Genomic DNA, 12,295 nt, shown 5'->3' on the forward strand with positions numbered 1-12,295 from the left:
GATCTTCTGTTCTCCCTCTATTTTTTTTCTTCCTTTATGCCAGGCTTGGCAAGGAGCCTTTTTTTCTGGCTTGTTTGGAAATCACCTGGCTTATGTTAATTGTAGGTTGAGGCCCACTGAAGTACATCACCAAAGTTTTTTCATTTTCTCCCATTCTTTGCTCTTAAGCAATTTCTGATAGAGGAGTCCTTCCTCATCCTGGTTCCATTAACTTCAGTCACTCTGATTTTTACCACATGGGTTTTTTTGGGAAGTTCATGTGATACAGATGGTCAAACATGGCTCTAGTGTCATTTGAATTGAAGTTGTGAGATGAGTTTTTCTGAAAGAGATGCTCAAACATGGTGAGACATTATGGGAGTCAGGTGGATCTCTGTTTGCAAACTTAAGATTCCCAGGAAGAGCTTCACTTCAGCAGTTTTATTTAGGTAAAACAATCTTTCTGGCAGACAAGTGCTCAGCTGCTGTGGTCATGGGCTGTGGGGGCTGTACAGAGATAAAGTCAAGCAGAAGAGGGGTGGAGGTTTTCCTATGGAATCTTGTCTGTTGACAAGAGAAATGGGTAGCACATTGGAAAGTTTGTGATAACATGCTCTCAGTCCCTGGATAATAGCAAAGGCCACAATATGTCTGTTAATACACATCCTGTCATTTCAGGTTGTTGATTTGCTGTTGGCCCGGGGAGCAAATAAAGAACACAGGAATGTGTCTGATTACACGCCGTTAAGCCTTGCTGCATCTGGGGGCTATGTTAATATCATCAAGATTCTTCTCAATGCTGGGGCAGAAATTAATTCCAGGTAATGTACTGTGTGACCAGCTGAGCTGCAGTGTGGCACAGGCACTCCCTGTTGGCTCCATCCTGAGGCACAGGTTGGAATCTCAGGTGTTTTCAGACCTCCTTGCAAGAGTCTTTTTGCACTGATAACATCTTTTATGTTCGTGTTATCTTAGAGCTTTTAAGTCCTTTATCACAAACTTCACCTGACTTACAGCTAAATTTTAAGGGATTATAGTTTGCAAACCTGGTCTTTCCCTTTTCCACCATTCTGAGGACTTGAAGTCAAACTATTTCCAATAGAACCATGTCAAGGAAGCAGCCAAGTGTTCAGAGCAGCTCTGTCTGTTTGAAGATGTCTTTTTCAGGCAGAGGAACAAATTTACACAGCAGTGTCTCTTAAGCCTGCTCTATATTTGTTTTAAGAAAGCTTAGATATATTCTAACACTAGACAGAGCAAGAGATCTCTTAACTAGGGAAAATTCAACCTGCAGCTGTGCCAGAAGCATGTTTTTCTTTCAAAATATCAGATGTAGCTTAAGGCTTATGTCTGCTTTGGCCATCAGAGCATCTTACAGCTGAAATGTATTTTCCTTGTTTATAAATTGCAATTCTTTATTGCATGTAGTTCCTCCGGTGGTTTCTCCTAGTCAGTTAAAAATGCTACTATTTTAGGTCCTATATTTTGTGTAGGTTATATGTTCCTTTCTGACTTAAAACATTTTGTTGCTCCTGGATACACTTCCATTTCCCAGAGCTTTCCTTTGTCCGTGGGCACTGCAGTTTGTTTCTTTCCCTTAGGACTGGCAGTAAGCTGGGGATTTCTCCTCTGATGTTGGCTGCTATGAATGGCCACGTCCCTGCCGTGAAGCTGCTGCTTGATATGGGCTCTGATATTAACGCCCAAATCGAGACCAACCGCAACACAGCCCTCACCCTGGCCTGCTTCCAGGGCCGGGCAGAGGTGGTCAGTCTGCTTTTGGACAGGAAGGCCAATGTCGAGCACAGGGCAAAGGTAAGTGGGGGATTTGCCTTTCCTTAAGACTTATTGTCATCAAGTTTCTTCAAATTTTCCTGTAACTTTGAGCCTCTCTGGGCTCAGAGGAGTTAGAACATCAGAGCACTTAAATGTTCTGAAATAAGTGTGGTTTCTTTTAAAAAATAAAAAAGCATCAGTGATGATGTATTTTTTGCATTAGGGAAAAGCTGACCGGTCCTTCTGAGTTTATAATGAAACTTAGATTGACTCTTGTCTAGACTTTTTCAGGTTTAAACTTGACATGATACTCAGAACAGATACAGATATTTTTACATGCAAGTGAAGTCTAGGCAGGAAGAGAATAGTGTTGCTTGTGATTCTCATATAGAACAGACTTCTTGTCTACAACCGAAGTAGTGCAGTCAAACTTTGTAAAGCTTTTACGTTGCTGTAGAACCCGTGGCTTCAGTACTGTGACCTTCTGTGCCTCTGAAATGCTCCACAGGTCCCATCCTTTGGTGCTCTGGGACAGCTTTGTGTCTCCTGCCATAAAGCAAGCTTAAAGCTTGTGTAGACAGCCAGACTGATTTCCCCAGCACAAAGGAATTTTTGGTAACTCCTAAGGCTGCTGAAATAATTGCTGTGTCTGTCTACCCCGCCTGCTTCTGGAATGACTGTGGCTGGAGAAAAGGGGATATGGATAAAAGCCAGCTCTCAAATGGTCAGTTGGGCATGTTAGCAGCTGGTGTAAGTTTTTTTAACAGTCTGACCTGGCAACTAAGTTGGGCCCAGATCAGTCTCAGTGCCAAGGGAGGCTAGAGAAAGCTATAAAGCCAGTTTCTGAGTATTTTTGTAGAAACACTTGTGTCTTCATTTGAATCTATTCTAACCTCTGTTGTAGAGATCTTGTTATAAACTTTGCATTTGCTGTTGAGACAGGTATCTGGTGGTGCTTAGTCAACAGTTTGCTTGGGTTTGTATAAATCAAAGCCCGAGAGTGTTTGGGTTTTGGGTTGGTTTTGTTTGGTTGGTTTGTGTGTGGGTGTTTTGTTTTGTTGTCTGGGTTTTTTTCGTTCGGGTTTTTGGGGTCTTTTTTGAGGAAGAGACTGCTTGAAGTTAGGCTCCTAAACTAAATATAAGCAGCTAAATAAAAATCTGATTTCCCTTTGTAGGAAACATTTATGTCTTATCTGAAGTTTACTGTGCAGATTTCACAGAGTAACTCGTTCTCTTTGCACAGACTGGTCTCACACCTCTGATGGAAGCAGCTTCAGGAGGCTATGCAGAAGTTGGAAGGGTTCTCCTTGATAAAGGAGCAGATGTGAATGCCCCACCCGTGCCTTCCTCAAGAGATACGGCTTTAACAATTGCAGCAGATAAGGGTCACTACAAGTTCTGCGAGCTCCTCATTAATCGGTAAATCATTTCTTCTCATTAAGTGTTTAAGGCCAGAGTGGGTGGGGCTCTGAGCAACCTGATCTCGTGGGTGGCTTCCCTGCCCATGGCAAGGGGGTTGGAACAAGATGAGCTTTCATGTCCTTTCCAAGCCAAAGCAGTTATGACTAATGATTAGTGGCACATTTGTTCTGTATTCTTCTGTGGAAAGGGTGCTCTTGTTCACGTTACCTCGTGCATCTGAGAGCAAAGGGAATGGGAAGCTTTGAAAATAGGATGTTAGATCTGTTCCCTGCTCTTCAGTGTTACCCTGGAATATCTCACTATTGCAGTGTTAATTAAGCAAAGCAGGCAGCTGGGACCAGAGGCAGGCAGACAGTGGCTTGGACAGTTTGTTTGTGTCTGAATCCAGCAACTCCCACTTGAGCATTTCCTCACTGTCACTTGGGGGGCAAAACCTGCAAGTAGCTCTTGAGCTTTTCAGGCATTACCCAGTGTGCTGCTAAAATCTCAAGGGGTTGCTTTGTCCTGTGGGTAGTCACCACGCTGATAATTTAAAGGTTGCTGGTTGCATATTTCTGGTGCAGTAGGTGACATGAAATGAGTGTTTATTTCTGTCAGGGAGGTTTAAATAATCCCCATGTCACTACCCTGCAGATGAAACAGCAAATTTCAGGGACAGAATTTCTTACCACTGTATTTCAGTTATTAAAGCTCCATATCCAGTTGTACTCTGATGTTTTGTGTTCTTGCTCTCTGACTTCCACCTTTACTCATCCCATCTCCCTGGGTTTGTGTTTTTAGAGGGGCACACATTGATGTCCGCAACAAGAAAGGAAACACCCCGCTGTGGCTGGCAGCTAATGGTGGGCACTATGACGTGGTCCAGCTGCTTGTGCAGGCAGGGGCAGATGTGGATGCTGCAGATAACCGCAAAATCACCCCCCTCATGTCAGCATTCCGCAAGGTAGGAGACCAGCTTTTTATGTTTTCCAAGTAGTGCCTCTCGTTTGAGTCTGAGTGCTTGGTTTTGGAAGAATCAAATATAACATGGCAAAGTCATTGCTTTGATAAAATGCCTGCTTCAAAATCATAATTATATTCAATCAAAATCATAATTACTGTACTTCGCAAGGATCTGGTTTTTGAGAGCTGAAAAACTTGGTTCCATAAATGATGTTAACTTTATAATTTCCAGTTGTACACTCTGCAAAAACTTGGAATATTTGAGATTTCCATATTTCTGCAGTCTGTACTGCTTGTTTCAGTCCTGCTTTGGAGATGAACACAACACCAGTCTGCAATAAGCTGTCCTGATTCCTTTGTGCTTCTCCTGTTCCTAATGTCTTGTGATGGGACACTGTAGTCAGCTCTTCTGTCACCCACTGCCTTTTCTTCTTGGCAGGAAGAACATTGTTTTGGGGTGGTTCCATCACTTGTGGTGTTGGGTGCAAGGAGCATAACTATCACAGAGGAATTTATTAACCAAAACTGCTTTGCCTTTAACAAAATAGGAAATAAGTGTGCAGCTTTTTTGACAAACAAAAGGGGCTGAGCTTTCCCCTGTTTTGACACTGCCTTGCTTTCACATCACTTCAGAAGCAACAGTTGGGTGCTTTGTGTGGTTGCACAGCATACCCAGGGGCAGAGGAATGTGCTTGCCAGGATAACATTGAGGTGGCTTCGTTTCCTGATCTGACTTAACCTGTAATTGAACAGTCTTAACTCAGCTCCATGGGATGAGTGGCAGGAGAGTGGATTGGGTGATAAATGGTGTCTAAAGAGGGTTGTCTTGTTTTTTGGTTGTTATGAGATATAACCATGAAGATCTGCCTCTAGTCCTTGTACCTTAAAATAAAAAATAACTTGTCTTTGCCACCTTGAAGGAGAACAGTGGCTGTGCTGTCCGCACTGAGCAAGCAGGAACTGCCCCTCATCACAAACAGCAGCTTAGCAGAAATGTTCTTGCTTATTTTCAGTGTTTGCATTGATACCAAACTTGTACTTTGATGATGAATGCTGACAATTGTATACAAGAGATTGGAATTTTCTTTGGTGTTCTAGGGGCATGTGAAAGTAGTTCAGTTCCTGGTGAAAGAAGTTAACCAGTTTCCTTCAGACATTGAGTGCATGCGCTACATAGCGACCATCACAGACAAGGTGAGTTGGACTTGGGGAGAAGACCCTGGCCTGAAATTCCAACAAAAATATCCTTGGGAAATTCTTAAGTATTCAAAAACTGAATGTACATGTTTGCTCACATACATCTGATTTGGGGATTTGTGCATGTCTCATTTTTAATACAGCACTTAAAAAGTAAATCAGCATTAGATCCTATTGTGTGAAATAGTTTGTATGGTTATGAATACAGAGGAGTTAATCTCATGTTTGTAGAGCAAGCCTCACTCCTCAGCTGTTGTTTATTACTGTTGAAGTAAGACAAGTTTGCATTTCAGGACCTGTTGAAAAAGTGTCACCAGTGTGTGGAGACAATTGTGAAAGCTAAAGACCAGCAGGCTGCAGAAGCCAATAAAAATGCAACTATACTGCTGAAGGAGCTAGACCTGGAAAAAGTGAGTAGATAATTGCTGTTGTGTCACAGTGTTTGAACTGTGTGAATCTCTAGGCTGCATTTCCCTTGGTGCTTCTTGGGACAGTCAGTCTTCATGCTCTGACTGTGTCTGTGTTCCTTCCCCTGATGTATCATACAAGTGAGGCACATACTGAGGGTGGCAAATCAGAACTGACTTCTGCTTCAGCCACTCCTCTGTCCTTTTTAGGAAAGCTTGGACTTACCAATAGTTCCTTAGGCAGTTAACTCTGAGCTCACCTCAGCACAGAGGACATGTGAGTAAGGGAGGGCTCCAGTCTCATGGTGTGTTTCTCTGGGTGTAAATCATAATCCATAAACATTTTTTGGACTTCTGCTCAGGGGATTTGAGCAGATAGTGGAGAAAATGCCCTTCTCCTTTTGCTGGGAATAGTGTAAATTGTTTTAGAGTAACATATTCCTGAGTGAGCTCTCTTAATGGAGGTTCTTACAGTTTTTGACAAGTTCCACATTAGTTTATTAAGTTTTCCAGGTTGAGGACTTGTTAAACACACATCAGTTGCTGTCCACGAACAGTGCAGCAGAAGACTGATTCCATATATTAAAAGAAAAAAACTGGTTAAAATTAGAGCCATTGAGTACTGGCCTTTGAATCAAAGATGTGAACATCACACCAAAAATATCACTGACCTTATTAAATGTTTGAGAAAGGATTGAGAGGATGAGAGATTTTTCTGGTCTTCCAGTAAAGCTCTATTTTTTCAATACTTCTGTTTTGGTTATTACTTTGTTATCATTCCTTAGAAGTTTTGGGACCAGCTAGTCCTGTTGTTGCATAAGGTCTGTCCAGTTTCTGTGTAATGATTCAGTGTGTGCCAAAGTCATTCTAGTTCATTGTGCTCTCTCCTTTCTCTTCCCCCCCAGATTTCTAGGAAAGATCTGAATTATAATTTAGTCTATGTGAAAATGTTTAAATATGGATTCTTTTCTCCTACACAGTCAAGAGAGGAGAGCAGAAAACAAGCTCTTGCAGCCAAAAGGGAGAAAAGAAAGGAAAAGAGAAAGAAGAAGAAAGAGGAACAAAAAAGAAAACAAGAAGAAGATGAAGAAAACAAGCCTAAGGAAACTTTGGAACTGCAAGAAGATGATGATGAAGAAGAAAATGATGATGAAGGTAAAGAACAGGTGTTTCTATGAACTATGTGGTTGTGGGGGTGCCACCTTGTAACCATCAAGGAAAAGGAATATGAAATCTGGTCTCTCATATTTGACAGTGTTGCATGGCTGCTGCCTGGTAAAACTCCTTGGCTCATTTTTTTCACCCCCTCCTTTGTTCATAAAAGTCTTTCAGTCTTGGAGGATTTACAGCTGAATTTGGTGCTAGTCTGACAGCTCAGCAAGGAACCAGCTGTAGTGTATTCAATGAGGGCACTGATTTCTCTATTTTGTGGGTTCTGATTGTACATAAACTGCTTTTCTTTCAGTGGAGCAAGAAGTTCCTATAGAGCCTCCAAGTGCAACTACTACAACTACAATTGGAATTTCTGCAACTTCAACTACCTTCACAAATGCCTTTGGGAAGAAGAGAGCTAATGTGGTGACTACCCCCAGCACAAATAGAAAAAATAAGAAAAATAAAACAAAAGAGACTCCTCAGAATATGCAGATAATTTTGCCAGATCAGCATATATCTCTAGCACAGCAAAAAGCAGATAAAAATAAAATAAATGGAGAGCCAAGAGGTGGTGGTGCAAGTGGGAACAGCGATTCAGATAACTTGGATAGCACAGATTGCAATAGTGAAAGCAGCAGTGGAGGGAAGAGCCAGGAGCTGAACTTCACAATGGATACAAACTCCTCGGAGCGGCGCTACGCCTCACTGCTCATCCCCTCTCAGGAAGAAAAAAACAGCACCTCAGCTTCCAAAACACCAACAAGGTGACACTGCTCTGTTCCTTCCTGTTGTTTCACAAGGTTCCATCTATGCCAGTGTCAATTTTCTGTAGCTTAAGCTCTATGTCAACTGTGTGTTCCCAGAGCACAGAGAGACTGAGGCTGCTTTATTTGCGTAGCTGTGTTAAGTTTATTGAGCACAACCTCTTTAAAATCTTATAAGAATAAGATTTTTTGGGATTGTTGGCTAGTTTTTAATACTACTTGGGCAAAATGGCCTTTTCTCTCTGCACTTTTTAAGCATCCATGTTGTATTGTTGGCTTCATTAGAATAGATCTTAAAGTTAATGTGCTGGGAATTAACTAAGGAAGTGCCAGCTTTACTTATCTCCATGTACAGAAGTGGTTTTGTTACTTTTTGATTTTTTTTATGGTTTCAGCATTAACTCTTTTGACTTGCAATCTTTCTTTTAAGGAGGGAAGAAGTTGATGACTCTGAGCATTTCACCTGCCAGGTTGATGGCCAGTTTGATATAACCTTGTCGAGCCAGAGGTGAGAATCAGAAGAACTCAGGGAACATGCAGGGGCCACTTGAATTGTTCAAAAGATCATTCAGTTGCCTGGGAATGAGCTGATAACTTTTACACCACCACTTTCTGAAGAGGTCATAGGTCTGAATCAGAAAGCTTAGATCTCATGTGGGTCTGTAGTCATTGTTTGCTTTTACATCTCAGTCACACAAGTCTGATCCTCCATAGTTTTGTTTTCTCTTTCCATTTTCTGCACTAAGGGAGGGAAGAGGGCAGGGAGGTTGATCTGCAGGACACTGGGCTGACAGAGAAGCCACCTTCAATAAGAACACAAACACTGGGGCATCAAGAAGGGCAATGAGACAAAGCTCTTGTGAGACTGATTGAGATGCTTTTCTGGGAGTGGAAAGAGAGGATATTTTTCTTATTTTTCCCCAAATTCAAGTTAGATGCAGAATAAGTGGATTCATCAACCTTTGTGGTTAGAGGGTGTGGGTTTTGGGCTCCCATTAGGAGTGTTAAAAATTGGGATTTGTCTCTGTTCTTTGAGCATAGATTGTTTCTGCCTTGGACCTTTCATCCAAGGTTTGCTGCAAGAACCTCGGGGTCCTGTGCAGTCCAAGCTAAATGCATCCTTCTGACTCCTTGTTAAAGGTGGTTCTTCTGGAAACAGTTTGTGCTACTAGTTTTAAGCTGCAGGAATGTAAACTGTATGCTGTCATTTTATTCTGCAATTTGTAATCAGCACATTTCTGTTCCCAGACTTGATGGTGAAGGTCATTCGAATTCTTTGTCGACTACTTATAAGGCTGTTTCCCTGCCTCTGACCTCTCCAAATGTAAAGCTGAATCTGACCAGTCCTAAAAGAGGCCAGAAAAGAGAAGAAGGCTGGAAAGAAGTGGTTAGAAGGTAAATACTTTAATACTATGTTTTAAAACTGTCTATGAGCTTTTTAGCTTGTATATTATTCTCAAATACAGAATGTGCAGCAAGATTATATAACTAAAGAATTAACTTACAGGAGAATCTACCCCACTTTCTCTTGCAGTGCTGGGAAAACCAGCTGCAGCCTTAATTTGTAGTAACTTCTTACTAACTTAATGTGAACATGACATAAACACTGTATTTGGTATGAGAAAATAAAGAAGAGCTCTGACTTTAGTGGAGTAAAGGATGTGGGGACAAGATAAATGGGGAAGGGAGCAGAGGGCAATGAAAAGCCCTACAGCAGATGATTGCCCATGAACTAAAGGCATGATGGATGTGAGTAGAGGAGAGGCAAATGATCTCTTCAAGGCCAAAATTCATTGTACTTTGGGCAGTGACCTTGATCACTGATTCAGTGGAAAATCGTGTCACCCTAAAGTGAGTGCTTAGAGGTACAGTGAGATTTAAAGATCTACTGTAAAGCAATCTTTTCCTTTGAAAATGTACTGGGTTTTATTGTATGGCCATGAACAACCCAGTATCTCTTCTGTAACCTTTATGTTGTCTACTGCTTGGAACTAGAATGATCATCTGGCTTTGATTTTTGTTGTTCTCTTCATCACAAAGGAATACAGCACGAACATACCAGTGTCAGATGCTTTGGGTGCACTTAGGAAACCCTCCTGCTTTTGTGTTCTGCAGTGGCAATGATTAGATGTGCTAATTTTGGAGAATTTTAGGCTATGTGCAAAGAACATAATTGTACAGAGGGCTTAGTGCATTTGGATTAGTGGAAGCCACAGAGTGTTCTTAATAAAGGTTAAAAAAGAAGATTAAGATGAAAATTTATGTTTGAATTCTTAGAGTTGTTTTGGTCTCTGCCTTTTGATGTGGTCTCCAATGAGGCTCTCTAAGTGACATGGCCTTGCTGGGTGTGTGGTGGCAGCCTGGCCCCCCCTTGGGGAGTGGTGCAGGCAGGAACCTCTCAGACCCCCTGACCCCTCTGGTCTGGGGCTGCTCCTGCTCTTCTGGGGCTTTTGAGTCTCTTTGGCTCAGCCCAAAAGTTCACATGGGTGTTGTCTGCTCTTGTGTTGGCCTTTTAGCAGTGTTCTAGACATGTATCCAGAACCTGCCCTATCCTCTTTCCTGAGGAATACCGTGAGGAACATTCCATTCAGTGCTCTGCACTGGTGTTTGCTGTGCCCTGACTGTTGGAAGCATGTCCTGCCAAAGAGCGTTGTTGGTCACCCTAGATGTGTGGGTGCAGTGCCTGGGAACTCCCTCTGCTAAAATCTCTCCTGATCTCAACAAGAATTCTTCTTCCCTCTCCCTGTGAGCTGATCCCCAGCTAGAAGGGATGTCTATCAAAGTAACCAATGCAAACATCCCTTCTGCCCCTGACAGGCAAGTGGGCAGAGTTTTGAAAGACCCTCCCCCCAGCAACACTCTGCAGCCAACGCCAATCGAGCAATTTCAGCTGCAGAGAGGAGGGCGCTGCTGTTCTGGAGCAAAAAGGTACTTCTTGGGACACTTCTCTAGGTCAAAACCATCAGCTTTGGGTGGGAGGAAGGGAAATGGCTGTGGATAATGGATGTGAGGGGACGGGGGTGGGCTCTCCTGGAAGAGAAATGCCTTCTTGAGTGGTTGCTAGAGGTCCCCAGTGGGCTGGGGTGGAATCAGACCAAGGTGCAGTCAGGAGCCCTGTGAGCAATACAGGTGTTCTTGAAACTTAGGTGATGATGGAGCTCTGGTCTGGGGAGGGAGTAACTGTGATGTCTGTCTTGAGAGGGGAGCCGTGGAAGTGGAGGTGATGAAAGAACCCCAAAGCATGAAACAGGCTTGGGTAGAGCTGGGTGCATGCACTGGGGGTTCTGGGGATGGGAAGGGTTGTAGTGTGCTGTCCTGGCAGGGATGGAGAAAAGAAGAAACACCTTGGCCACATGAGGTGTTGTTTTAGAACATTTCCATGTGTTTAGATGTTTAAAATTAAACAGGTTTCCTTTAAGTCCTGTTAAGTGACAAACAATTCTCCGAGAATCAAGTTACTTACAAGTTTCCAAGACTGGAGTAGCTAGGTGAAGCTGGCAGCCTTTCCACAGGGTGGTGGGGACCTGTGATTGCTGAAACCCCTTTGAATCCCCTCTAATTGTTCAGCATCAAGCCAGTGCACATCAGTAGCAAGCCTGAAAGCAGCTTATGGGTGCAAGAGGTCCAACCCACCCTAAAGTCTGTGGACAGTGGTGGCCCAGGGACTTCAGCTGAGGTCTGTGTGCAAGCAGGGCTTGTGTTCAGAACTTCCCACGTGCTTGCTCTGACCCACCAGTACCATGTGAATCATGAAAACCCTGAACTGACTTGGTGACAGCATTGTGGCCTGACAGTGAGCCTGCAAGTCCTAAATCACAGCACTGCACACCTTCAGCTGCTTTCACCCACCACTGTTTATTGGTGACACTGCACTTCCAGATCTTGAGGTCTGAAAGAGGTGGATACTAAAAGGCTGTGGATGCAGGTGGTATTACAGAGCTCATCACTGGAAAAACCCTGGAAAGCTGCCTTCTCCTTGCTATAAACAATCAAAATAGTTAAGCCATGGGCTTTTGTATTTGAAGCAGTGCTGCTTGTGTAAATTCAGGTTGATAAGCTAAGGATTTGTCTCACTTTGGAGAGGTGCCCAAGATAAGATAAAATCCAGAAGGGTTTCTGAAATAGTGTGAGGCTTATGTATCTGTGTTACAATAATGGGGGAATAAATTCTACTGGAGAATCCTTGTCAGGTACTGAGGATGACGAGTAATTTGAGTGGGGGACTTTGAGAGAGGCTCCAAAGGGTGAAGAAAGGATCAGCAGAAAACAACATTCTGCCCTTAAGAGTATTACTTCAGCCATTGTTAGACAGCAGAGGGATTTTTTCTGTCTTTGAAGTCTGAATGCATTTCACAGATTTCTGATCTTTGTGATATAGGTCAAAGAAATTATCAGTCCCAGCTTCTGTCGTATCTAGAATAATGGGAAGAGGTGGGTGCAACATCACAGCAATTCAAGATGTCACTGGTGCCCACATTGATGTGGATAAGCAAAAAGATAAGAATGGAGAGAGAATGATCACTATAAGGTACAGTATCTCAAAATGAAAGTCTTGAGTTAGTCCACAGTGTCATTTACTGAAAAGTGTGTTTGCTTTCTAAGGCAGGATCTATTTAGCTTCTTTGTTCTAGAATAGAACATACATTCCTGCTG

At 42.8% G+C, this 12,295-nt stretch overlaps 1 protein-coding gene across 15 annotated transcripts in view; it reads left to right on the plus strand.

Moving 5' to 3' along the window:
* ANKHD1 (ankyrin repeat and KH domain containing 1) overlaps positions 1-12,295 on the plus strand; it is a 99,855-nt gene that overhangs the window by 72,605 nt on the left and 14,955 nt on the right. For 12 of the 15 annotated variants that reach the window (XM_015641767.3, XM_015641773.1, XM_033517763.1 and 9 more), the window contains exons 19-30: positions 658-800; positions 1,581-1,794; positions 2,999-3,174; positions 3,958-4,120; positions 5,218-5,313; positions 5,610-5,726; positions 6,704-6,878; positions 7,189-7,642; positions 8,073-8,150; positions 8,891-9,037; positions 10,460-10,570; positions 12,021-12,170. In XM_015641767.3, the coding sequence (XP_015497253.1) occupies positions 658-800; positions 1,581-1,794; positions 2,999-3,174; positions 3,958-4,120; positions 5,218-5,313; positions 5,610-5,726; positions 6,704-6,878; positions 7,189-7,642; positions 8,073-8,150; positions 8,891-9,037; positions 10,460-10,570; positions 12,021-12,170 (2,024 nt within the window). The remainder of the gene's footprint in view (positions 1-657; positions 801-1,580; positions 1,795-2,998; positions 3,175-3,957; positions 4,121-5,217; positions 5,314-5,609; positions 5,727-6,703; positions 6,879-7,188; positions 7,643-8,072; positions 8,151-8,890; positions 9,038-10,459; positions 10,571-12,020; positions 12,171-12,295) is intronic. The other 3 variants (XM_033517764.1, XM_033517765.1, XM_033517766.1) reach the window with 1 other exon arrangement.

This window comes from Parus major, chromosome 13 (genome assembly GCF_001522545.3).
Source record: "Parus major isolate Abel chromosome 13, Parus_major1.1, whole genome shotgun sequence".
Lineage (NCBI taxonomy): Eukaryota > Metazoa > Chordata > Aves > Passeriformes > Paridae > Parus > Parus major.